At 46.5% G+C, this 27383-nt stretch overlaps 1 protein-coding gene across 10 annotated transcripts in view; it reads left to right on the forward strand.

The window, feature by feature from the left end:
• The window catches only part of FHOD3 (formin homology 2 domain containing 3), a 521378-nt gene that overhangs the window by 175348 nt on the left and 318647 nt on the right, over window positions 1–27383 (forward strand). Inside the window, exon 1 of one of the 10 annotated variants that reach the window (XM_044934665.2) lies at window positions 6994–7079. The exons of the other annotated variants lie outside the window; for them this stretch is intronic. Coding sequence (XP_044790600.2) covers window positions 7028–7079 — 52 coding nt within the window. The 5' untranslated portion in view covers window positions 6994–7027. Of the gene's footprint in view, window positions 1–6993; window positions 7080–27383 lie in introns of those variants that run through there. 10 annotated transcript variants of the gene reach the window in all.

Raw genomic sequence — 27383 nt, forward strand, 5'->3', positions numbered from 1 at the left:
TTTGTATAATGATAAGGCTTCCCAGGTAGCGCCAGTGGTAAAGAACCCATGTGCCAAAGCAGGAAATGTAAGAGACTCGGATTTGATCCCTGGGTCAGGAAGATCTCCTGGAGGAGGAAATGGCAAGCCACTTCAGTATTCTTACCTGGAGAATCCCATGGACAGAGGAGCCTGGTGGTCTATAGTCCATAGGGCTGCAAAGAGTCTGACATGACTGAAGTAGCTTAGAATGCCCGCACATAATGATAATATATCTATCATAATTCTTTTAGGGTAGAAAACTTTTACATATGTCCCCTCTTTCTTGAACTCTCCTCCCACCTCCTTCCCCATCTCACCCCTCTCGGTTGTTACAGAGCCCTGGTTTAAGTTCCTTGAGTCATACAGCAAATTCCCTTTGGCTATCTATTTTACATATGGTAATGTAAGTTTCCATGGTACTCTGTCCATACATCAGGGCGGAAAACTTTTAAATAAAATTTTATTAAAAGAGATTTGTTTTTCACTTGGACAGGTGCTGGCAGTATTTTTTGAACTTCCTTCTTTTTCAAAGTTGTCCAGGGATCACAGGGAAATGTATTTAATATGGGAAAGAGCCAAAGAATTAAAATATATATATAAACCATGCTATGAGTCCTGCCTTCCTCAGGCTCTGTGTTGGGTCAGCAGGTATTGGAGTGAACATTTCAGTATTTATTGCATACACTGTGATCCTGGCTTAAGCTGTCAAGGAGGGCAAAAGTAGAAACAGATGGGGCTGCCTGTGGCCTTCTTCGGAAGAGGAGCAGACCCATCTCTTTCTATCCATGGTTTGGTTCTGTCCTCCCCTCTCCTCCTAGTCTCTCTCCACGGGGTGTATTAACAGCTGGGACCACCTGCCACACCTGAGTGGCTCCTGGACCCTGCATCCTAATGCAGAAACTCTGCATCTATAAATACCACCAGTTCCTCGTGCATCCTGGGTATGCACTGGTGTTTGGGTCTGCCACCCCTGAGGGCCTGTACTTTTCCAGTGTTTTCCAGACCTCCTGCAGAGTTAATGGGGCTCTGTTCTGCTGAACTCCTTTTGTCCAGAGCAGTGAACAGTGACAGGTGAGTCCGGCTCCCTCCCCAAGTGCGGTTATCATTAACCCTGGGCCTCAAACAGACCCTTTAGCTATGCATGATTTTCCATCTCTGTGACCTCTGATGGTCTGTGCTGCATCAACTCCTGACAGCGACTGGAAGCAGTTTTCCGAGAAATGTGGAAGGCTGCCCAGAGGACTGGGGTTCAAGTGCAGACTTTATCAGCTGAACCAGCACAAGAGGTCTTAGGTTGGATATACTGATGGGTTTCTTTCTTGAAAGAGGGGACAGAGGGTAGTTGATTGTAATGCATTAGAAGGTATTTTGAAAATAGCTGCTCATTTCTTGTCAAAACAAATGTGTATTCTTACGTCACAGGTAGGGACGTAATAGGAGGAGAAAGCTGCAGCCATTGTCGAGTCTATAGTCCTCAAGCTGCTCATTGAGGTCCTTCCTTAGGGGTGGCTGTAAGGATAGGGAGGGGCTTCCAGCTTTTGGGTCCCTCAGAGTGTCATTCAAACAGGGTGACAGTGTCAGGGCCAGTGATGGGGTCAGAGAGGGGCCCACTTCTACTGCCCTGCTGTGTTGAGCTCTTAGGGGCTGCTCAACACTTCCTGAGAGAGTCCTGCCTGAAGCCCAGTGCTTTGTACACACCCTGGTTCTTGCCTATCCATGGGAAGCAGAACCACACAGACTAGCACCCTCCCTAGGTCATGAGGTGACTTATCATAGCCACTTACTGCTGAAGAATATGAGTCTGAGAAGGAAGACACTGGTGTATAAATATTCTCCAGTAAAGGGATCTTCCTTTAAAGGCACATGTTTCCCTTTTTAGCACCTGTGCTTTTGCTTTCCTGGAAAAAGGTCGGTTTTCATCCCAATCCCAAAAAAAGGCAATGCCAAAGAATGCTCAAACTACTGCACAATTGCACTCATCTCACACGCTAGCAAAGTAATGCTCAAAATTCTCCAAGCCAGGCCTCAACAGTACGTGAACCGTGAACTTCCAAATGTTCAAACTGGATTTAGAAAAGGCAGAGAAACCAGAGATTAAAATGCCAACATCCACTGGATCATCATCAAAAAAGCAAGAGAGTTCCAAAAAAACATCAACTTCTGCTTTATTGACTATGCCAAAGCCTTTGACTGTGTGGATCACAACAAACTGTGGAAAATTTTTCAAGAGATGAGAATGCCAGACCACTTTACCTGCCTCCTGAGAAATCTATATGCAGTTCAAGAAGCAACAGTTAGAACTGGGCATGGAACAACAGACTGATTCCAAATTGGAAAAGGAGTACGTCAGGCTGTATATTGTCACCCTGGTTATTTAACTTCTATGCAGAGTACATCATGGGAAATGTGGCACTGGATGAAACACAAGCTGGAATCAAGATTGCCAGGACAAATATTAATAACCTCAGATATGCAGATGACACCACACTTATGGCAGAAAGGGAAGACAAGCTAAAGAGCCTCTTGATGAAAGTGAAAAAGGAGAGTGAAAAAGTTGGCTTAAAACTCAACATTCAGAAAACTAAGATCATGGCATCCAGTCCCATCACTTCATGGGAAATAGATGGGGAAACAATGGAAACAGTGAGAGACTTTCTTTTTTTGGGCTCCAAAATCACTGCAGATAATGACTGCAGCCATGAAATTAAAAGACACTTGCTCCTTGGAAGAAAAACTATGACCAACCTAGACAGCATATTAAAAAGCAGAGACATTACTTTGCCAACAAAGGTCCATCTAGTCAAGGCTATGGTTTTTCCAGTGGTCATGTATGGATGTGAGAGTTGGACTATAAAGAAAGCTGAGCATCGAAGAATTGATGCTTTTGAACTGTGGTGTTGGAGAAGACTCTTGAGAGTCCCTTGGACTGCAAGGAGATCCAACCAGTCCATTCTAAAGGAGATCAGTCCTGAATATTCATTGGAAGGACTGATGCAGAAGCTGAAACTGCTATACTTTGGCCACATGATGGGACGAACTGACTCACTGGAAAAGACCCTGATGCTGGGAAAGATTGAAGGTGGGAGGAGAAGGGGATGGCAGAGGATGAGATGGTTGGATGGCATCACTGACTCGATGAAAATGAATTTGAGTAAACTCCAGGGGTTGGTGATGGACAGGGAAGTCTGGCATGCCACAGTCCATGGGGTCACAAAGAGTCGGACATGACTGAGTGAACTGAAAGGAGAAGAAATAGAAAAATGTGAGAGAGGTTAGATGGGGCATGGAGCTCCAGGTTATATCCAACCTGTAAGGAAGTGGGAAGTGAAAGAAGGGGTCAGGATGTTTTGGGAAGAGAGAAGTTTTCTGGGAGTCGCCTCCCAGATGCATGTGACTTGGGTGAGAGAGACAGGTGAAGAAAAGCTTGAGGATGTATGGCTGTGAGTTGATGCCTAATCAAGAGAGTTCAATATGGATTTAGAAAACCGTTGAGGATTCATTTGATGTTGGGTTTCATTTAACTTTTTTTAAATGAATGCAACGTCATGCTGGGCACAGCTGTGGCAATTACTCATCTTGGTCTGGATCCTCCTGTGATGGGTCATCATGTGGACTTCCTGGTGAAAGTTGTAGCCCTCAGCCTTGGTGGGTTATCCACTTCAGATGTGGTAGAAAACTCTGTAGTAAGCACAAGCTCCTGAATAGAGCATGTGGTTTTTGCAAGAATTTTGGCTTACATTCAAAGACTAATCGTGTCTGAACCCAGCAGTAAAAAGGTGGAGTATTTAAAAAGGAAGAGAAAGAGACAGCTTTTGTAATTTGACTTTATTGGTAAAATTGGTAGAGCTGAAACTGATTCCGTGGAGTCGGGCAGGCTTGCTTGATGGGATGAGGATAAAGAAAACCACAGCGGCTGCTGCAGCAGGTGAACAGTGATGTGTCTGCTCTTGAACTGTTTTTTCTCTCTGAGTCAGTTCCTGCTCTTTGTTTTTGGCAAGGTAGGGGAGAATTCTAAATAAAAAATTTTAAATTGATGTGCGGTTGATTTACAATGTTTTATTAATTTCTGTTGTATGGTAAAGTGACTCAGTTATATATATATATGTATATATATATATGTATATGTATATATATACACACACATAATTCTTTTTCATGTTCTTTTCCATTATGGCTTATCTGAGAATACTGAATATACAGTAGGGCCTTGTTGTCCATCCATTCTGTCTGTAGCAGTTTGCGCCTGTTAACCCCATATTCCCAGTCTATCCCTCCACCTCCCCCCACCCCCACTTGGCAACCTCAAATCTGTTCTCTGTATCATATTTTAGATTCCACATATAAGTGATATCATATGGTGTTTGACTTTCTCTTTCTGACTTATTTCACTTAGTATGATAATCTCTAGTTGCGTCCTCGTTGCTGCAAATGGCATTATTTCATTCTTTTTTATGGCCGAGTAGCATTCTGTTGCATGTGCTTACCACATCTTCACCCACTCATCTGTCAATGGACATTTAGGTTGTTTGCACGTCTTGACTGTTGTGAACAGTGCCAGTTCCTGCTCTTGCTTGATTTCTCTTAGAGAGATCTCTGGAGCCTCATACAGTTAACTAAGCTCAGGAGGTTACAGCCTGGGTATAGTAAATGGCTTTTGTTTCTGTTTCATCATGGGCGATGTATCGAGCAAAGATCTAAGGAATCAAATGCTGGACTCATAGTCTATCGTGTTTTATTTCATTAACATCTTGAATGTTCATAATATTCAGCTAACATATAAGGTCCTGAGCTTATTGAAGAGTGAGTCCTGGAGTCTCCAAGAAGGAGAGAAATGTTTGAGAATCCTGAAAAAGAGGAAGGGGGGAACAGGAGGAATGGATGGGCGCCTTCACATCCTCTAATCCCCTTCTTCCCACTCACTGGGTCAAAGGGTGCTCTGTCTGGGAAATGGGATTAAAGCAGTTGTGTGTGTGTGTGAATAATTGAATGACACATTCTCTCTGAGGCTATTTGGAGGCTCGAAGGAAACATACAGGATCACAAGAATGACTCTTTGGTTGGTGGAATGAGAAAGAAAGATGGACATGGAGACTTAGTAGTTAGGTTGAGCAGTGGTGGCAAGGAGGGTGGTCTTGGGGCCCCTTCTGGCTGTCATTTCAGGTGGGCTTTTTACCCCTTGCTCCTTCATAAATCCCTAAGGACTGAAATAAAAGAGGACTGAACAGTTTTAAAAATATATTTTTTGGTGGCCTGTCACTTTGAACCATCCACCCCTGGTCACTTTTACGAAGATGTCTGTACACCAGGTGCTGCTGCAGAGAAGACAGAAAAACTGAATCGAGGCTGGGAGTGTCTCTGAATTACAATAGTTCCTGCCTCGATTGAGGGCCTCCTTCCGGCCTCCTTCCTGCCTCCATCGGCCTGGTGACGTTTTGCTGCCCTGAGGGGAGGTGGGACAGTCCTCAAGCCTTTTTACAAAACCTATTCTTTTGTCCTTGTTTGGTAGAAAGTCAGGCTCCCACCATTGCCCTCCCAGCCCCTCCCCACTGCAACCATGACCTCTCCAAATGGCTCCATTGAACCATATGGATGACTTGGCCAAATTGGTTTTCATGAGTCCTTCTTACCTCCCCATCCCCTCTGTAATCGTCAAATATATTTTAGTACTTTCTAACCTTAAAAAAATCAGTCTCTATGGAGCGTGACCTGTTTCTGAGCTGCATTATTTTACCTACTTGTATCCTAGATCACATGGCCCAGGTAGTTGGTCAGGTTTCTCCACTCAGTTGAAGTCTTTCTTCCTTTTCCAAACTGGCCTTTTTAGAAGAAAGTCACTACATGTAGCCCAGTTCAACTGGTGGGGAGGTATGCTCCATCTATTGGTCTATTCTTCCCCTTTATTTATTCATTCTTTTATTTATATCAGTACAGACCTATGAAGATTTATTTTATCTTTTAGAGCAGGGGTCTTGTAAACCACACATCATTTTGCACATGGGGGATTTGAATATAATCATTGTGTTCTATGCAGTGGAACCTGGAGGTCATTTTCCCAGGAGGCCTTGCTCTGAGCCGCTTCCTGAACAGGCTCAGCGGCCTGTGCGACCCTCAGCATAGACAGTGAGCTCGATAGCCCCTAAGCTGTGTGCAGTGGTACATGGGAACCAGCGTTCAGTGGGCCCGCTGGGGGCAGTGGCACGTGCCCCACGTGGCCACGCAGCTGTTGATTTGAGCCTCGTTCCCCTTTGCTTGCTGTCTAACCTTGGACAAGTCACGATACCTCTCTAAACATCAGTGTCTAACTGATCGGATCAGGACATGAAGACTGGTGTCAAGGTTGTCATGGGAGGTGAATAAAGAGGGGCCTGTCCAGTGCCTGGCGTGGGGAGGACGATGGTTCAGTACCCTGCTTGCCCCTGTTCCACCTCCTCTCCTGCTGACCAGGGAGAGTGAAGTCTGCCCGGAGTCTGGTGGGGTCCCCTCAGTCAGGGCACAGAAGCGCTGTTGGAAGTGAAGGTAGGGCTGAGACCTTCGGGAGGTGCGCTGGCTGGGGACTGAGAGGGTCGGACAGAAGGGTGGTGGCAGGGGCTTCCCTGCAGAGTAAAGGAGGGCAGGCTTGGGTGGTGTCTTTCTCCAGGTCCTCGGATACGCCTCTGCTTCTGACCCCTGATCTGGGGCCGGCTGCCCACGTCCTTCTCCACCACCGCCCTCTGCTTCCAGGCAGGACTTCTCTCCTCTGGGGCATGGCATCTTTTCACTAGCCTCTCTCTTCACTTGTTCCTGGAGGGAGAAGGGCTCTTTTGATAGTTAACCCGCCAGCGTGGCAGGCACACACATGAAGAAGAAAAGCATTTCCCTGTCCCATTCTCTTCTTTTTCCATTAGATTCTTGCTGAGAGAATAAAGCCTGTAACTCTCCGCCAAGGTTGGGTGAACCTGAACTTGAACTCAGGCTGGTCTCATTTCAAAGCCTTTGTATTTACGCACTTCGCCCTCACGGTTTGACAATGACTTGGCTCGTGAGTCGAAGCTTGCCCAGCGCTGGAACCTCAGTTAAAGGTATTTGACGACTTACAGCATCTCAGAAGGCTCAAGGATTACCTGCTTCTGCTTCTCATAGCTTCTAAATTCGTTTTTGTGGACTAGCCTGGGATCTCATCCAACAGAGGCAACATTGCTTTCATAGGGAAATTTCTTCTTAATTTCAAGTAAACTTACTTACCAATAAGTTCTTGGAACCTAGGTAGTTCGCCTTGCAGACTTGGGGTTCTGCCTGTCTGTTGTGTAAGAAGCAGCAGGATTCCAGCAAGGAAAGGGAGACGTAGTGGAAAGAGCACTGCCCTGGGAATTGGAAGACCTCTGCCTTAGTCATGGATCTGTCACAGATTACAGGGAACCTGAGCCAGTGCCTTCCGAGCTTGAGCTTTCCAATGTGTTTTCAGTAAGATCAAGGTGGTCTAAGAGGTCTGGAAGATCTCTTTTAGGTCTAAGAACTTAGGCTCCACTGTAGAGTGATGTGCAGAAGTGAAAGCAGTTGTAATTAGTTTAGATAGGCCTGTTTTATTAAAGTTACCTGTTTTTACTTATTAAAGCTACTTTATTAAGTCCCACGTGCCCCAGTAGGATTGCTCACTGGTCAGATGCTGGAGAAATAGATGAACCTTCTGTGGTTTTGGTGGAGCAGTTTGGATGCAAGCAGGAAGGTTTCCTTTCAGCTGCCCTCGTTGAGTTCTCTGGTCTTTGCTATGTTACATGGCTCAAAGTAACCTATATATGATTCCTTCCAATTGTCTGTTACTTACCCTGGTAGGTTCCCAGTAGATTAAAGACAGTAACAAATATCTGTCCATTATAAGGCAACCCATTGCAATTCTGGTTTGCATGATTTCTGGTTTTTATTATTAAGATTGACAGCTTTGTTAATGGGAATTTTTATCTCCAGAGATTAACTGATTTTTATCTCCAGAGCTAAACCATTTCAGCAAAATTCAAATTAATTAGATGGCTGTCCTTGGTTTCCATGATCTCTGTACAGTCAGGACTGAATACCTGGGAATTCCTTTCAGATAACCTTACAGTCTGTGACAAGCTTTTAATCCAAATGTCAGTTTACCTGCAGAAAACATAAATATTCTCAGTGCTTTCTTATTGTGTGTAGGCTTAGGAGACATTGGAAGTTGGGGAAATTAAAATCAAGCAATTTCTTAAAAGTGCTAAATAGATGGAGAGATTAACAATACAATTATTGTCTTTAATTTTTTTCTTTATTTGGGTCTCTGTTTACTATAAAAATACTCAGACATAAAATCCATTCAGAAAAATAGGTTCTTAAGCTAAAAGGAAATCCGTAATGTTGCTGGAAATGTTCCCACAATGATAGAGCAAGTAATGTTTGCAATGAGATTAAACAGGAGAAAGCAACCAACTCTAATTGTGTTTAATCAGAAGAGCGTTCTGTTTTCAATAGCTGGCATTTGGCTGGGGCCATATCTGTGGCCAGGTTGATAATTCTCTTGGGAAACATGCCACTGTACTTGAGTTTTCAGATGAGTGTGTCGATATTGACGTGTTGAAGAAATGAACTGCGTGCCTCTCTGATAAAAGATATCTGGGGAAAGGATTAGTAAAGAACAAGTCCGTTACAGAGCAATAAACATTCCTTTCATTAATAACATTTGAATGGTTCCTGAGGACATTTTGCCGCCCTTAAAGTTCTTCCAGGAAAGGCTGTGAATGGCAGCAGCACGTATACTGCTGTTGGGAGATGATGCAGCCAAGTGGACCTCTGGGTCCTGGTGGGGGCTCAGTACGTGCTGTGTGCGGGATGCTGCGGTGCAGCCTGAGCCCCCGCACCCAGGAGGCTCTGGCTGGTTGGACTGGCTCCTGCAGAGTGAGTCAGGCCCAGTCGGGGAAACTTGGGTCAAGAAGATAAGTTTCCATCAACTCCCAGAGACATTGCATTTATTTTCCTTTGGAGACTGCCAGTGTGATAACTCGCAGTGGAAAGGATGTGTGTGCAAGTGGAGAAAGAGAATTCCAGAGATGCAGCGTCAGGAAGGGAGGTGTGGATGGGTCTCCAGCGGAGTGGGCAGGCCCAGGAGGAGGCATGGACGGGGAGGGAGGCCCCAAGGAGTAGGTGGTGGTGATTTGGCTTCAATGGAAGTGAGAACAAAGACTCTCAGCCCTCTTCTTTGTCTCTCTTCCCCTCCCTCTTCCTTCTTTCCTTGGTAGCATAGGGCCTGAGCATACACAGGATAGCTGCCCTTCAGGATCTGCCTGTCCGTCTATCTGCTGGACTCTCTCTCTCATACACACACATGCAAACTACCATGGGATGCTTAAGACTTTTAAAATAAAAGTAAGGCAGAAATATAGAATCAAAATCGTGTGACACTTGTAGGCAGAAAATAGACAGACATGGATATCTGAGAGGATTTCATGCGGTGATACTGGTGGCCACCTTCCTGTCACTGAGGGTCCAGAAGTGACCTGGGATAGCCGGAGGCCTAGGCTGACAGGTGTGAGACTGCGGCCTGGGCTTGCTTCCACAGAATCCTGAGGTGGGAGCCAAGCATTTGCACAGCCCTTGTGGAGGTCCTTCTGGTCCCCAAGCCTGACATGATCACCCAGGGGTGCTGTAGGAGAAGGTTCTGAGTTCCTTAAATATCTGTTGGTGATTGGCCATCCACCCAGTAATTTAAACCAAAGATCCCCAAGTAACCTACTTATTTTAAGGGAAACACCTATTGTTTGATACTGGATTCCCAGGATGCTGTGTTAAGAATGATTCTGAGGTTGTGCTTGGGCTTGGTAGGTTCAGTTAAGTAGTATCTGCCATGAGGACAGTGGGAGAGGTAGGTATTTCTTTTCCTTCTCTAATCTAAATCCTTTTATATCATATTAAACTTAGATTTTCCTCCCTCTCTTCTCCACACACTGGTGCATTTTACCTGCACAGACCACGATTGGCTCTGACCTCAATTTTTAAGCATAACTTTAGAGCAGGACCTCAAAGTAGATGATGCTTGTCAGTTGCTTGTAGACCATCTTGATCTCTCACTGTCTTGTACACCATTGTTCCCGCCTTCTCCCCATTTCCCAGTGTGTACAGATCTTACACGATGCTGACCATGCTGAGGGAGCAGAGACTCATCACCTCTCCTTCCAAGTGCTACCCTGCCCTGGCTGAGTCCCTTCAGTGCATATTCTCCCAGGGAGAGTAGACCCTTGGGCCACCCCGCAGGCACTTGGTTACTATAAATGGGTGAATTTGCCCCTCAACCTGGATGAGTTGTCTGGGCCTGGCCACCTGGTCTTCCCAGACCCTGTCCCCTCCTGCTGACTAGCAAGCCCAGCTCTTAAAAGAAGGCGGAGAAGACACTGCATTCTAGGGGAGGGATGAGGAGGAGATGGGTCCCATTTCCCAACCTCTCCTGGCACCTTCCACCTTCACCTTTGTCCCGGGAGACAGAAGCATCCTCCTTGCTTATGGTCTTGCTCCTCCAGTGGTCTGGTCATCCCGAGAGACTGCCGACACTCTGCCAAAGGGTTCTTTTTCCGGGATGGTTGGAAAGTCGTTGTGGAAAGAAGGTCATCAACACATAAAGCTGGAAATGCCCTTTCTCGTGTACCCTGTGGTCCTGAGAGAGGACCACTTGTGCCGGTGAGGAGGCAGTAGCCCACTGTGGGGCCGCCCCATGGAGCTGTACACCCTGGGGACACCTTCTTCCTTCTGGCTCAGTCATGAGGTGGTCCAGCATGGCCCCCACAGGGCAGAGGCTTCAGGCTCCTCAGTGTATTACTGGGTCCCCTGACTTGCCTCTTCTCAGTTTATTTCTTTATAAAACTGAGAAAACCTTCCTCTCCGGACTCAGAGCACTCGCCACACTGTCCGCATCCTAGGGAGCGCCACGCTGGCCTCTGTGTGGAACGAATGGCCTCCCTGCCTGCCTGTTTATCTTTCAACCCTCACAAGAGATGGGTGCTTTGCATGGTGGTTGAGAGGGGGCGTTGGGGATACAGATGACACCAGGCATCGTCCAGAGCACAGGTGCCCACACTGCAGACTGGCGAAGATGGAGACGTTTGTTAAACCCAAAGGCCAAGAAGCTGCAACAGATTTGTGCAATTTGAAGGCAGAGAGGAGGTCTGGATCTGACCCTGGATTCAGCTGGACAGTCAGGGCGGCTCCTGGGCTCCCATACCCCCCTCACCCGCCACCCCAACTCTCCACTGGCAGGAAGATAGATGCTCCTGTGTGAAGCTTTTGGGTGTGGGAGGAACAACAACCAGAGAAGCGGCACACATCGGCCTCCAGCTGCTGACCCGGGGACAGCCATGTCCATCCCCGTGGGACCCCAGTCTGGCTCGATTGTCTCTGATGTGACTCCCACCTTGCGAACCCTACAGCACCAAAGCTCCATGGGTGGCGGGGCCTCTGCCCCCGCCCGGATGATGCGGCCAGGAGGCCCAGGCACAGGGAGGACGGGGGCCGGAGGGGAATGAGGTACTAAGAATAGCTAGCGAGACTCGGTGATAAGGGCCTGGTTGGTCAGGGACGTCAGTTGGGGACAGGAGAGGCGGAGGTGGTGGGGGAAGAACAGGGAGATAAGATAGGGCCTGAGACACAGGAATGCACAGCTGGGGCTCTGGAAACGGCTGGAGGGGGCCTAGTGTTGACAGGGTGCCCCAGCAGCCGTGGGGGACAGAGCTGCCCAGGGGCCTCCCGGGTGCGCCCTGAGGATGGGAATCGGGGTGAGGAAGGGCGAACAGGCAGTGAGCTGCCGTGCATCTCAGAGGCAGCCAGAGTATAGTGGTCTTGTGCCCTCCCCTGCCAGCCTCCATTCACGATACTTTCTGAGGTAGGAATCTGTGGCTCGGAGGTGGGAAGGGACTGCTTCAAAGTTGGGGGCAGAACCTAGTCCAACCCTAGCCCTCCCAGCTCCTCCCACCTCCAGGCCAGGCCCTCCTGCGGCTGAGACTGACCCTCTACTCCGGGGGCACAGGGCACCCCAGGTGGGGCCAGCCCTGTGCACCTTCTCACCACAGGTCTGGGCATTATCACTGGGGGTGTAATGGGAAATACAGCAGAGCACGCCTGTGCCTCCCTGGAACTTGGGGAAGATGTGCTTAGTTGCTCAGTCAAGGCTAATTCTTTGTGACCCTTATGGACTGTAGCCCACCAGGGTCCTCTGTCCAGGCAAGAATATTGGAGTAGGTTGCCATTTCCTACTCCAGGGGATCTTCCCAACCCAGAGATCAAACCCAGGTCTCCTGCATTGCATGCGGATTCTTTACTACCTGAGTCACCAGACAGTAAATAAGCAGATGATGCTGCTGGCTTCAGATGATGTCAGACAGGAGGCTGAGCCATGCGGGGCTGGAGCTGTTCCTGCTTCTGGACTTTGACATTGTTGTACTTGGGGGTGTTTCCTCTTAGAACTGGGACCACTTGGATGCTTCCTGAGAATTGGGGTGAAATTTTCTGTTTTACGTACGTCCCTGTGCCTCTCCCCAGCCCCCAGCCTGGGTCCAGAGCTGCACACAGTGAGTACTGACCCTCTTGGGGTTGGATAGCTGTTCACTTGTCCTTGTGAAACTTGAGATGTTTCTCCTGGGATTAGGTCCTGTGGATTTGGGTGCAGATTAAGGGGTGTCACACTCAGAGCTGACACATTGAGTGCAGCACTTTAACAGCATCATCTTTTAGGATTTTATGATGTGTGATTTGACTGTGTGGATCACAACAAACTGTGGAAAAGTCTTAAAGAGATGGGAATACCAAACCACCTTACCTGCCTCCTGAAAAACCTGTATGCAGGTTAAGAAGAAACAGAACTGGACATGGAATAAAGGACTGGTTCAAAACTGGGAAAGGAGTATGTCAAGGCTGTATATTGTCACCCTAGTTATTTAACTTATATGCAGAGTACATCATGTGAAATGCTGGGCTGGATGAATCACAAGCTGGAATCAAGATTTCCAGGAGAAATATCAGCAACCTCAGATATGCAGATGACACCACTCTTAAGGCAGAAAGCAAAGAGGAACTAAAGAGCCTCTTGATGAAGGTGAAAGAGGAGGGTGAAAAAACTGACTTAAAACTCAATATTCAAAAAACTGAGATCATAGCATCCGGTCCCATCACTTCATGGCAAATGTATGGGGAAAAAGTGGAAACAGTGATAGATCTTCTCTTCTTGAGCTCCAAAATCACTGTGGACAGTGACTACAGCCATGAAATTAAAAGACGCTTCCTTCTTAAAAGGAAAGCTATGACGAACCTAGCCATTATATTAAAAAGCAGAGACATCCATCACTTTACTGACAAAGATCCATATAGTCAAAGCTATGGTTTTTCTAGTAGTCATGTACAGGTGTGAGAGTTGGACCATAAAGAAGGTTGAGTGCTGAAGAATTGATGCTTTTGAACTGTGGTTTTGGAGAAGACTCTTGAGAATCCCTTGGACTGCAAGGAGATCAGCTAGTCAATAGTCAATCCTAAAGAATATCAACCCTGAATATTCATGGGAAGGGCTGATGCTGAAGCTCCAATACTTTGGCCACCTGACGTGAAGAACTGACTCATTGGAATAGATCCTAATGCTGGGATAGATTGAGGACAGGAGGACAAGGGGATGACAGAGGATGAGATGGTTGGATGGCATCGCTGACGTGATGAACCTGAGTTTGAGCAAACTCAGGGAGATAATGAAGGACAGGGAACCTGGTGTGCTGCAGTCTTTGGGGTCACAAAGAGTTAGGTACAACTTAGTGACTGAACAACAGCAGCACTCAGAGCTCTCTGGGCCTTGACAGCTGAGCTGGCTGACAGAGGTGCAGATATCTTTCTCCTGGGTGCTGCAGTTGGGGCTGGGCCTTGGATCCAGAACATTGGTCCCTCTTGGCCTCACGTTCTGCAGGCTAGCTGAGCTCCCCTCAAGGGGTCCACCCCCTTGTCCTTCAGCAGGGGGAGTGCCAAGTGTCATGTTAAGGGCACAAAACCCAAGCTACTTCAAGAGCTCCGAGAAATCACACCCTTCCCACTCAGTGATTGCTGCCCCATAGGCCGCTGATGCAGCCTGAAAATAACTTGGCAGGAATGTCAGGCTCCACAAGGGGATTCGAGGCCTCGTTGTGTTGGGTTGGATCACAATATGAAAGAAGCTGGTGCTTCCACCAGCTTTCACGGGCATTCAAGTGTTCCGGAGCCTGGGCTCCAGCAGGCCCTGGGGGGAGTTTTTGGAGGTTCAGGGGGTGGCAGTGGCTCTCCGAGGATGCTCCGGGGCACTGTGGCTCCTCCAGAACAAGCATTATTTCCACAAATCAAGCCATTTTCATGCACATTTCCCCTGGTGTCTTGATCTGTGTAATTATGGAAGGCGTATGTGTGGGAAGGCATCTTTGGAAAATGAGTCCCTGCTCTTTGTCAAGAGGCTGACCTAAAAGTGTAGGAAAATGGTTCATGAGGCAGTTCTGTAGTGGAGAACTGGCAGGAGTTCCAGATGGTAGGAGAGGGTGGGGCCTCCTCTCTGTTGCTTTGTTCCTCTGGACTCTGAAAAGGTCAGATGCAGATCTCAATGCACAAAGAATAGAGGTGAACAAGGGCGGCAGTGGGCATATCCTTTTTGATAAAAACTTTTTTAAATTTGTTTTTGGCTGATCTGGGTCTTTGGTGCTGAACAGGCTTTTCTCTAGCTGTGGAGATCGGCGGCTCCTCTTACTTGCGGTGCATGGGCTTCTCACTCTAGTGGCTGCTCTTGGTGTGGAGCACGGGCTCAGTACTTGTGCCCTGTGGCTCAGTACTTGTGCCCTGTGGCTCAGTAGTTGTGGCTCCCGGGCTCCAGGGCACAGGCTCAATAGTTGTGGCACACAGGCTGAGTTCCTCTACGGCACGTGGGATCTTCCTAGATCAAGGATTGAACCTGTCGGTGGATTCTTTACCACTGAGCTACCAGGGGAGCCCTGGTATATGCTTTTAAAGTCAGGACACCCCTGGATGGGGTTTCTGTTCTGCCACTGAGCAGGAACTGCACCCTTTACCACTATCTCATCAGTGCTTAACAGGCACCCAGCACATAGTAGATGCTCGGTAAGTATCAGTGATATGAATGAACATCCATAGTCTCCCTGGCCTCAGTTTCTTCAGGCATAACAGGAAGGAACTGGATTAGCTCAGAGACGGTCAAGTTCATCATTCAAGTTTTGACAGTTGTCCTATAGGACAGGAGAGCTTTATTGGGAGGTTTCTGAGGCTCAGATTTGGCATGTTAGTGGCAGGGTACACACTTTCTAATGGGACTTTCTCCCATCCTGGGCTTTCTATAACCTGTGTGACTCTATAATGACATACCATTAATATATTTAAAATTTGATGAAATGTAGTGCTTGATGATATGTATAGACCCTGGATCTGTTGGCTGACTTTGCATGTTCCTTGGTGAGAGAAGCACCTTGTCCCCTGGCGATGAAACCCCACAGAGTCAGCCAGGTTCCTGCTCGGCTCTGGAATGTCAGGCAGTGTCGAAGCCCCTGGACACTGATGTTCCTACTGGCGGTAGGGATGACAAGGCCAAGGTCAGTGGGTTGGAAGTGAAGTCACAGGTGAAGAGCTGTCAGGTGGCAAGCGTTTAGTGAGTGGTGAGTTGCTGGCAGCTTTGTCCCTGGACTGGTGACACCTTCCAACAGAGACGCCATGGCGTCTGGCCTGACAGCCTGCTTCACCTCTCTGAGCGGGGCCCTAGGGCTTTCAGTCTTGGCCCTGGAGGCCCACTAGTGTTCCCTTGTGGCTCAGATTCTGCTTCATCAGGGCTTCCCTGGTGACTCAGTGGTAAAGAATTCACTTGTCAATGCAGGGGACATGGGTTCGATCCCTGGTCTGGGAAGATCCCACATGCCACAGAGCAGCTAAGCCTGTGAGCCACGACAGGAGAAGCCACCATAATGAGAAGCCCTCGCACTGTGCATCCCATCTAGAGAGTAGCTCCCGCTCACTGCAACTAGAGAAAAGCTCATGTAGCCACGAAGACCCAGCACAGCCCCAAAGCAAAAAGAAATACATAAAAAATTTTAAAAAGATATGGCAGCATCCCAGAGGTAACAGTGTTAATACATTTCTGCCATAAAATGAAAGGTCAAAGGAAGCGTTCTCTTTTGAGTAGATGGATTTGAGAAGGTGAGGATGCTGTTCCTGGTCCTCTGTGTTGCCCCAGGAGGCAGAGGAACACCAGCTCATGCTGTGTGGATGCTGTCGGGAGTGTCAGGAGCTGTGAAAGCCTTGCTGCCTCCTTGGGAACCTGCAGTCTCACACCCAGGCCCCAGCGCTTGCTCCCGCCTGACCGGAGCTGGCTTGCATCCTGCTTCACGATGCATGCTCTTGGGGTTTCCTGTGGTTGCACCTTCTCCCCAAAGGCTGCAAGGTTGCTCTGGGTAGAAACCATCCTTTCTACCCTCGGTGTCCCTGTGTGCCTGCAGGGCGAGTGGTTGTCACCAGCTGCCCTGTGCAAGTAGCCCCTATCTCCTCCTGAGCACTGGCCTCAACCAGAACAAAGAGTGGTCCATGTCTTTAGGATGGAAACAATGATCTATTCAGCGCTCCTCTGAGTAAAGGCTCCTTTTGTCCAGATTGCTGACTTTGAAAAGTTCTTCTTGAGGTTTTGCTGTAGGAAATTAGAATCACCAGCACAGAGACAAAGACAACCTCCTCATTGGGAAAATGACCCTGATTAAAGGTAGCTGATTTTCTGCAACTCCCATAGTTGCTTGTCCGTGCATCCACAGTGTGAGGGGTAAGCACCTGGAAAGGTTATTTGTTTTAGGGACTGAGCTTCCAGAGTACAGTTTTCATTTTTCCATCCCAGGGAATTTTCCATGAACTAGATGATATGAATGATGATTTTCATAGCTTTTTGTGACAAAATACCTGTGAAAGAGTCCAAACCAGGTAAAGAAACAATTGCTGTTTTCAGTCATTTCAGTACCAGGATTCTCGGGACCTCAGCAAATGTTGAGAGGATAAAATTGTCAAAATCAGGTGATGTCGCTTGGTAGGTGGGTGGGGGTGGCAGAAAGGAAGTCCTGAGCAAAAAGTGAAGAGAATGTTAAGTGCCAGTCCTATTTCTCTGTCGTGTATATTTTGTTACAATCTTAAACATATAAATTATGTGGTCTATGTGGCTCCCATTAGAGATGCAACTGTTATGAACTTTGAAGCCCAAATTAGTGTCTGGTTGTGTTTTCAACGACCCTGCTGAGGACTTTGAGCGAGTTTGGGGTTGCTGGTGTTAATGTAATGGCAGCCAGCCAGCTTCACAGCCACTCTGTGTGGGTTACTCCTACATCATCCCTGTGTTATGGATGAGAAAAAGCTATTTAACTTGTCCAAGGTCACGTATTCAGTAAGTGAAGGAACAGGGATACACCAGAGTATTCATCCTTTTAAAATGTACCGCTCAAGGTGTTTTGGTAAATCCACAAATTTATGCAACCATCAGCAGTATCTAATTCCAGAACATTGCCATCACCCCAGAAGGAAACCTTATAGCCATTAGCACTCACCCCCCCATTCTGTCTTCCCCTTTTCTGCCCTATGTAACACTAATCTGCTTTCTGTTTCTATGCATTAGTCTATTCTGGGCAATTCACGTAAGAGAATCTCATACTACTGGGTCTTTTGTGACTGGCTGCTTTCACTTAGCACAATATTTTTGAGTTTCATCTGTGTATCAGTACCTCATTATTTTTTATGGCTGCTAGCCCCATGTGTGTAAATACCATATTTTATTTATCCATTCATCAGTTGGTGGACATTTTGCATTATATTCACTTTTTGGCTATTCTAAACAACACTGCTATGAACACTGTGTGGGCAAAAGGAGCTAGAATTTGAACCTATCTCTTAGCAACTCTGTTGTCTACATGTGATTGTCACTAATACTTTGCATTTGCTCCAACGAAAAATGGGATATTACGATAGGCAGAGTTCTTAGAGATTTGTTTTCAAATCTGAATCAAGCTTCCTTCATTTGAAGGCAGGACACCAGCTCAGCAAAATGTAATGAAGTACTCTAAACTTGGACTTCCCTGGTGGCTCAGTGGTAAAGAATCCACCTGCCAGTCCAGGAGATGTGGGTTCACTCCCTGGGTCAGGAAGATCCCCTGGAGAAGGAAATGGCAACCCACTCCAGCCTGGGAAACCCTGTGGACAGAGGAGCCTGGAAGGCTACAGTCTATGGGGTTGCAAAGAGCTGGACACGACTTAGGACTAAACAACAACAGCTGTAACCTTGTCCACTCACAGTGTGGTCTGTGGGCCAGCGGGGCCAGCTTCTTCTGGGAGCTTGCTAGAAATGCTGAATCAAAGATCTCGCCCAGACCTGCTAAATCGTAACCTGCATTTCTACACAATCCCTGAATGATACCTAAGTTCATTAAATTGTGAGAAGATCTATTGAGTCACTCAGCTCTGGTTTCCTAATTTCTAGTCTAGGGGGATTTTTTTTTCTCTTCTGTGTTACCTCTGGGCATTTTCTGAGTGCATTGCTATTCTATAAAATATTTAATAACTTCCTCACTGACTCAAAGTGAGATATGGAGAAACCAGTACCCTCTCTGCATTGACTCAATGGAGTAGATAAAACTAAAAGGAAGATATTTTAGCATCACTCTTCATCATTTTCAGAGTGTGTTTCTAGTCTCTCTTGGGCCAGCAGAGTCTAACCTCCCTCTGTAGAATTTCCACTCCCCTGGAATGTATCAACAGCTCTGATAATACCTTGGTTAAGAAAACTCTTTATTTCAGAACATATTTTTGAGCATCTTCAGATATTAATAATGCTTGTATATCAGGGTTCTCTAGAGAGACAAAACTGACAGGATACATATATGGAAGCCGAGATTTATTACATCAGTAGGAATTGGCTCACACAATTACGGAGGCCAAGAAGTCCCACTGTCTGCCATCTGCAAACTGAAGAACCAGGAAAGTTGTGATGTAGTTCAGTCTGAGTCTAAGGTCCAAGAGCCAGAAGTGCTGATATCTGAGGGAAGGAGAAGATGGAGATTCCAGCTCAAGCATAAAAAATAAAGCAAATGTGCTCCGTTTCCATCATTTTATTTTACCCTAAGTCCTGAGGATTGATGATCCCACCTGAGTTGATCTTTATTCATTCTACCAGTTCAAATGCTAATCTCTTCTGGAAACACCCTCAAAGACACAGCCAGAAATAATGGTTTACCAGTTACCTGGGTATCCTTCAACTCATATTGACATGGAAAGTTGACCATCACAACTTTGAACCCATTTTTAGAAACAAATCTGATCCCAATATTGTAGATCCCATATCCCATCCATATGTTATGGTCTGAGGGCAGTGACATCCAAGTTCTCTACTGAATTTTTAGTTCCTTTACTTCTGAATTTCTTCTTCCATTTTCCATAACAGTTGAAAATAGAGTTTAGGAAGCCACACTTTTTCCTAATATTTAGGCAACAGAGAACGATTAGAAGACCTTGGAAAGGACTTAGAGATCCCTAAAGAGACATCTTGATTTTTTGGTTGATCTTGTAAAACAGGAATGACTATATTCCAGAAGACATACCTATTTGTTTGTTTTACTGACTCCAGTATGTCCATGAGTGCATGGTTTTCCTTTGTTTTGTCTCATAAATTAGTTCACGTCCTACAGGAGGGACTCATTGATAGTGATGGGGATGTGAACTGAGAGGAAGGGAATTAGGATTGAGACATCAATATTACTTCCACAGGTTTTGGCAAATACCTTAAAGAAAATTCTTGTCCTATCCCATCCGCCATTTGGGCCATGCCCATATAATTAGGAGTATTTTGAGTAGGAGACAGACTTCAAACTGAAGGCTGGAGCTGTTTCCTTGCAGCTGACAGCCTGACACTCCCTAGAAGGTGAGGAGTGTTCAGAAGGACTGAAATCCAAGAAGTCAGTGCCTGAGGAGAGTGGGCCGAGAATGGGGATAGAGGTCGGGGGAGCCCTGGGAAAGTCAGGGAAGAACCTTCAGCTGTCTGAGGTCTGGGTAGGTTGGCTCAGTGGCCTCTGCTCTGACTTGGCCTGAGCCCTCTCCTGGCCCCGAGTGGACCTCTAAGGCCTCTGGCATGTTGAACCCCCAGACTTTGGAAAGTGTGGCCAGTTTCCCTTCAAGTTGAGGCCTGAGCTGCAGGCCATTCTTGGCTGATTTAGGGCTCAGCTCAGTCTTCAGGGTTTTTTGAGGAGATTGAATATCCTGAGGCTCTAAGGAGCACGGGGTTCTGGAATGTTCCCTGGGTGGAGGTCTTCTGGCTTTTCACATCTTTTGCATTTTGTGAAATGTCAGGGTCTTATGTGCTATGGCCACAGATCATGAAAACTGTGTGTGTTGGTAGGGAAGGGACTGCTGAGATTTACTGGAGAAAAAATTATTAATCAAAAACTGCTGTTACTGGAGTTAATGTGTGGTGACCCAGAAGTTCTACCCCTAGTTTAACTCTACCCAAGAGTTAAAAACATATGCCCCCTCAAAAACTTACACACAGATATTCATAAGAGCACTATTCATAAGAGCCAAAAGGCAGAAACAACCCACACCTCCATCAGCGTATAAATGGGTAAACAAATGTGGCATATCCATCCATATACAGGAATATTATTCAACCATAAGAAGTATTGATATACTGGTATGTGCTATAATACTTCCATGCTGGCTCAGTGGTAAAGAATCTGCCTGTCAATGCAAGAGACAGGAGTTCGACCCCTGGGTCAGAAAGATCCCCTGGAGAAGGAAATGGCAAGCCTCTCCAGTATTCTTGCCTGGGGAATTCCATGGACACAGGAGCCTGGCAGGCTACAGTCCATGGGGGTCACAAAGAGTCAGACACAACTTAGTGACTATGTACTCATGCATGCACATGCTATAACACTGAAAACATTAGTTTAAGTGAAGGAAGCCAAATATAAAAGTCCACCTATCATATAATTCCTTTAATATGAATTTTCCAGGATAGGCAAATTCATAAAATAAAAGGATTAGTGGTTGCTTCGGGCTAGAGGGAGTGGTGACTGCAGAGGAACTGCTAATAGGTGTGGGGGTTTTTTTTAGAGTGATGAAAAATATAGTTATATAGTGGGATGGTTGCCCAACTTTGTAATTATACTAGAAATCATTTAATTGTACAGTTTAAAGGGTGAATTTTATGGTATATGAGGTATATCTCCATAAAACAAGCCAAAAGCCAAGGTTAACACCTTGTAGTTGGAGAACAGAAAGTCTTGGGACTATTTCTTTATTCTCTAATTTAATCTGTAAAGGGTTTTTGCTTGCAGGGTGGATAGGAGACAGTCGCTTTCATGGCAGTACTTCCCTCATCCCTTGGCTCCTAAGTGGTTTATCCTCTCTCTTGGCCCATGTGTGGCTGTGTCTCCACTTTTGATGGACTTGGGTGCTCACCTGCATCTTGGTGCTGCCCCTGGACTAAAGCTGTGTGCAGGGATGGTGCCCACAGGACCCTGGCAGCTCAGCTGGCTAGCATTCCTAGCCAGCCTGTGGTCTATGTAGAGACCCAGCCGTGGTGTGTGGAGGGCTGTGGCTGATATTCTTCATTGGCTGTCACAGAGGATGTTTTTGCTGGTGCACTGGGATGACTCAGAGGGATGGTACGGGGAGGGAGAAGGGTTCAGGATGGGGAACACATGTATACCTGTGGCGGATTCATGTTGATATATGGCAAAACCAATACAATATTGTAAAGTTAAAAAATAAAATAATTAAAAAAAAACAGTTTTAAGAATCCAAGGAAAATTGTTGTATAGGGGAACAGCAAAATTGCAGGGCATAATAATAAGCTTTAGTTATTTGACTATTGCTTTGAATTAAAGTGAGATTCTTTTCTTTTTAGAAAAAAAAAAAGTCAGGCAGTTTAAATCTCAGAGGGAGATGAAGAAGCACAAAGGAAATACTCAAAGGGAATTGAGAATTTTGATGGGAAGGACCTGCTGCTGAAATAAAGATTGACAAGGTGATTTCTTAGAAGCTTTCCCTGATATAACTAGGAGTAGTGGTTATTATAAACAATGCTTAGTTTAAATGACGTTACTTTATTAATTTAACAAATCTGGAAGACTGTATACTAAAGTCTGTAAGGGTGGGATTCCAGGAGACTTTTACTTCATATATGGATATTTAATTATAGTGTTTTATTATTTTTCTGAATAATAACAGCATTTCCCTCAGTGGGAATGTATTACTTTTGTAGTCAGAGAAACTAAACATATTAAAAAATTAAAAAAAATGGCTTAGATAATATTATCTAGAATCTATGAGTTAAAACATGTGATTGTCAGAACTTACAATTCACTAGGTATGTTAGGGAAAACATGATCCAAAGATTGGTCTAGAGAGATGTATTTTTTAAAGTATTTCACTAATATAGTGATTCATGGTTTACAAAGTTTGTGCTCTCATTCACTCATTCAGTCTGTCCATCAACCCATCGGTCCCTTACTCTGTCCTGGCACTGTCAGAGTGCTGAATAAGCCCAAGGATGCTGAGGTACCTGGCCGTGATGCCCCGTCTCCCAAAGTACATGGATTTGCTGATTGAAACATGTCCTGTCTCCCTGGGTCCTGCTGTAAGGAGGACAAGGGCTGACAAGGGCCTGAAGGCCAGGCTCATCTCTGCCAGGGTGGGAAAGGTGATGCCATCAGATGGGCAGGAAGGGATCTCTGTCTTGTTTCTGTGGATGCCCCTGTTGGCCATGGGTTTTGGGACTATGGGACGGAGCCCGTTTCTCCACCCAGAGCAGAGGGCAGGCAGAGCAGCAAGACTGAGAAAGGAGAGAGCCCGGCCGTGTGAATGAGGGAGAGGTTCATGCTGTAGCTTCCTTCACTGTAAATTGGGTTCAGCTTTGAGAGTGAGCAGAGCCCATGAAGCTGCAGTCATCCTAGGAGGGATCCTAGGAAGCAGTCACCTTTCTAAGGGCTGGATTGAGGGACTGTGACCCTGTGGGAGGTCTGGGAATGGCAAGATTGTGCTTAGTCGCTCAGTCATGTCTGAGTCTTTGTTGCCCCATGGACTGTAGCCTGCCAGGCTTCTCTGCCCATGGGGATTCTCCAGGCAAGAATTGGAGTGGGTTGCCATGCCCTCCTCCAGGGCATCTTTCCAACCCAGGGATTGAACCCAGGTCTCCCACATTGTGGGCAGAATCTTTACCATCTGAGCCACTGGAGAAGCCCATGAATACTGGAGTGGGTAGCTTATCCCTTCTCCAGAGTATCTTCCCAACCCAGGAATCAACCCAGGGTCTCCTGCATTGTGGGCAGATCCTTTACCATTTGAGCCACCAGGGAAGCCAAAGAATACTGGAGAGGGTAGTCTATCCCTTCTGCAGTGGATCTTCCCAACCCAGGAATCAAACCAGTATCTTCTGCACTGCAGGTGGATTCTTTACCAGTTGAGCTACCAGGGGAGCCCATGGCAAGATTGGTGGGGGCTTTTTGTTTTTTCTCTTGGTGCCCCTCATAGTTGCTTTCTTTCTGAATCCCTTCTGTTTTCACTGAATCTCTCCATTGCTTGGCCCTGGTTGTCATAATACTGAAATATATCATGTTTTATTACTTGCTATACTAACTGAGCATGCATGCATGCATTAAGTGAATAATTGGAAGGCTTTTTATTCTTAATTAAAAATACAGATGTGTCATATGCTTTCTCCTTTTCTCTCTGAAAAATTCCTCATTATAGGAGAGAAATCAATTTTTCCCTTACCATTGTGTTTGTTTTTATGGGCTAATGACCTTTAGGTGGGGAAAAAAAAAGACTCATAAGGACTTTGGGACCAGAATAAGTGACCTGATTATAACGAGGTGATATCTAAATTCCCTGGGTGTCTAGATCAAGGTTGTATGACTTTTCTCCTGACTGAGCCTCTGAACTGAGGAGGTAGTGAGGCCTGGATGTTTTATGAATCACTGGCAGCCAGATGGGCAGTCAGCAGAGGCCAAGCCATTGATGGGGTGTGAAAGAATGAGCTAGGGGGCCGCGGAGGCCCCCCTGAGTGGACCCGTTTCCCACAGCTCTGAGATCTAGGAATGTATGGGAGGGGAATGTGGACCAGGAGATTCTGGGCCTCCTGTCTAGGGTGGCAGTGGAGGTGCCTGGGAGCAGCAGTTTCTTAATGATGGTGTGGTCACATTTTGTGCCCTCTCCTGTAAGCCATCTTCAGATGAGAGCACCACTCCCCAAGATTCTGCTTCGGGCCGGGTCTCTGATTGTTGCCCCCCGTAGCTAGGAAAGAGCTGCAGAGTACTTGTCACTTTTATGTCTAAGTCAGATCTTAAGCCAGCTTGAGTCACTGAATCTCCACGATCAAAGGCAACCATTTCACATCTTATAGCCACTTCAAAGCAAGTTGTGGAAAAAATTAGGAATCTGGAAGCAAATTGAATTATACATCAAAGAAAAACAATCTCCTGACCTTTCTTCCTTCCAAAGCCAACTGTTCCTAAGCATAAAGATCCAGGCAGGATGCTGCCGATTCAGCGTTGGCGGGGGCGGGGGTGGGGGTGGGGTGCAGTGGGTGGGTTCAGGGGATGGAGGTTCAGTTAAACCAAAGGGCTCGTTGAACACTTTCTTGACAAGGAACGTTCTTGGAGCCACCGGATGTGGGAGAAAGTTAGCATAAGGGTGAGGGTTTTGTCAGAAAAGTACTCACGGTTAGTTGGGGAAGCAAGAATGGCACACAGCACAATTTCTGTGCCAGGGTTGCAATTCAGGGGTGAATTGGGTGATGCAGTGTGAAGTGTGGTGAGACTTCAAAGGGGAGGAAGACCAGTTGTGGTGGCAGCTGTGGGTGAGGACGGATTTCATAGCCGGGCTGTCGAGTTGGGTGACAGGATGAAGAGGGGCTCTGGGAGAAGGAGAGGCCGAACTGGCCTGTGGGGTGTGTGTGAGGGAGGTCAGCCCTGTCTTCTCAGTTGAGGTGGGGAAGAGGAGTGGTTGCAGTGGGGAACGGCCCCAAGAAAGATGAGTCCCTGAGGCTAGACATGATGTCAAAGATAAACGAAGCCAGACACTGGTTCAAGTGGCGAGGGCAGATTTTAATCAGTAATAGGCATGATAGGGAGAGGAGGCCAGTGTGAACTGAACCTAACTTTGATTTGTAGGGAGGTGACTGGGCCGTTTGAGCAGAGTGAGGGGCTAGGGAGGGGCCTCGAGGGGAAACATTATAAAAAGCTGGAAGGGAGGTTGGTCCATGTGAAGCCCATCTGGGTTTTCAAACTGGCCCTTCTTCAAGTTAGGCTCCCTCCCTCCCGCCGAGGCTGGAGACAGAGCCCTATCTCCAGGTGTTGGCTGGAGCAAATAGTAAATTCTTTTTGGCAGCCCTGAGTTTTCTCAGGCAGGCACTTTAACGGGGGTGTGAGCCATCCGAGGGATGTGGCCTTGAGCTGTTAGAAACTGTGCTAATGTTTGTTCAGGTCTTTACAGGCCAAGGTTGAGGGGCCTGGCCAGGAGGAGGGCTCAGAGGAGCCCAGGGTTCAGTCAAGGTGAAAACCTCCATGAGGAGACATTTGATGTGAAGAGGCAGGAAATGGATTTAATGATAGTTTTCAAAGTGGGAACAACTTCCTGGGATGGATATTAAAGGAGATTAGATTGGCTTTGAGTATTAATCACTTTTCATTGACTCTTAGGGCCACAAATAACCAAAGCAATCATTAAATTTTAAAGCCTTTTATTTACAGAGGATGTCACGGGGATCTAAGAAATCAAGTAATTTTTACCCTGTTACATGAAAATAGTCAAGGCGTGTGTATATTCCCAGCCTTCTGTGTATGAGTTGAATACCAGGAAGGTACTAGATACAGTGCTGGGTATCGTGGGAGGTACAAAGATCAGTCCTAATCCCTGGGGGCTCCGGGATGCTCACAGTCCAATGGAAAGGCCCACGTGTGGAGAGTTGGCAGCACACGTAGAGACGATGGGCTCTCCTGGCAGGAAGTGAGGGCAGAGGCAGGAGAGTCCCTGGACTGTCCGGGAAGACAAAGGCTCTTGGGATTCTAGAGCTGAACAGACGCAGGGATGCTGTAGTCCAACGAACTCACTTCATGGTCTTGACACATGGATTTGGACAAACAGAAAGCAGAGCAGAGCTCTGGGAAGGGCAGAGGGAGACCCCAGGATGCGTAGGAGGACACAGAGTCTATTCGAGTGTCAGTGAATGGTCCTTTTATATACTTGTATCTCTGTATTTATTTATATTTGGCCGCACTGGGTCTTCATGGCTGCGCTGGCCTTTCTCTAGCTGCAGAAAGTGGGAGCTACTCTCTAATTGTGATGGGTGGGCTTCTCATGGGAGTGGCTTCTCTCGGGCATGTGGGCTTCAGTAGTTGCAGCTCGCAGGCTCTAGAGCCCAGGCTCAGTAGTTGTGGTGCACGGGCTTAGTTGTTCCGCAACACGTGGGATCTTCCCAGACCAGGGATTGAACCTGTGTCTCCCACATTGGCAGGCAGGTTCTTTACCACTGAGCCACCAGGGAAGCCCTGGGCAGGGATTGTTGAACAGAAGGTTCTGAAAGGTGAGCAGTACTTGGTCGCCTGTAACACTGGTGTATTCATGAAGGATAGAAAGGTTTTTAATGTGACTTTTCTTGGTCTACCTGTCACCTGTAGTGTTGACAGACTACCTTAATCCAGGCCATTGTTACCGCATTTTTCGATGGATGGAGCATCTTCTTAACAGATATCCCTCCTCCCTTGGTATCAAGTCCCTTGGATCCCTCCAAATGCTTTTCCTCAGTGAATGTAGTCAGAGTGATTTCTGGGTTGTGTCTCCCTTCTCCGCTTAAAACTGCTCAGTAGCTTTCAATAACATTTATCTTCCCTTGTCCTTAACGTCATCCATTGGTCCTGCTGTGATACTCCTGATACCCTCACACTCATAACTCTTGCCTTCCCAACCCCTCCACTCCTTCAGACTACTAAAGCTTTGCTTCTGTGATCTTCTAGTCTAGGACTTGAGAATATTAACCTCTATTAATATTAATAATCTATTATTCTCTAGTATTAGAGAATATTATTCTCTATTTCTTTTCTACTTAGAAAATATCAAAGGGAGAATTCTAATTATAGCTTATATTGCATATATAAAGATTAGGTTTAATGGATTTTTGTCAACTTCAGATAGTCAGTGAAGCTCATTGCCAGCATCTTTTGTGTCTTTTCATGTCCTGTGTGCACTCTGCCCTCATCTTGATGTTGGTGGCCATTCCTGTGTATCTTCCTTGTGTTCGTTCAGTTGTTTGCCCAGGTGACAGATATCAAGAGTGATTTCTGTCTTACAGAGATGGGAGTGAGCTGTAT

This window comes from Bubalus bubalis, chromosome 22, assembly GCF_019923935.1.
Source record: "Bubalus bubalis isolate 160015118507 breed Murrah chromosome 22, NDDB_SH_1, whole genome shotgun sequence".
Taxonomy (NCBI): domain Eukaryota; kingdom Metazoa; phylum Chordata; class Mammalia; order Artiodactyla; family Bovidae; genus Bubalus; species Bubalus bubalis.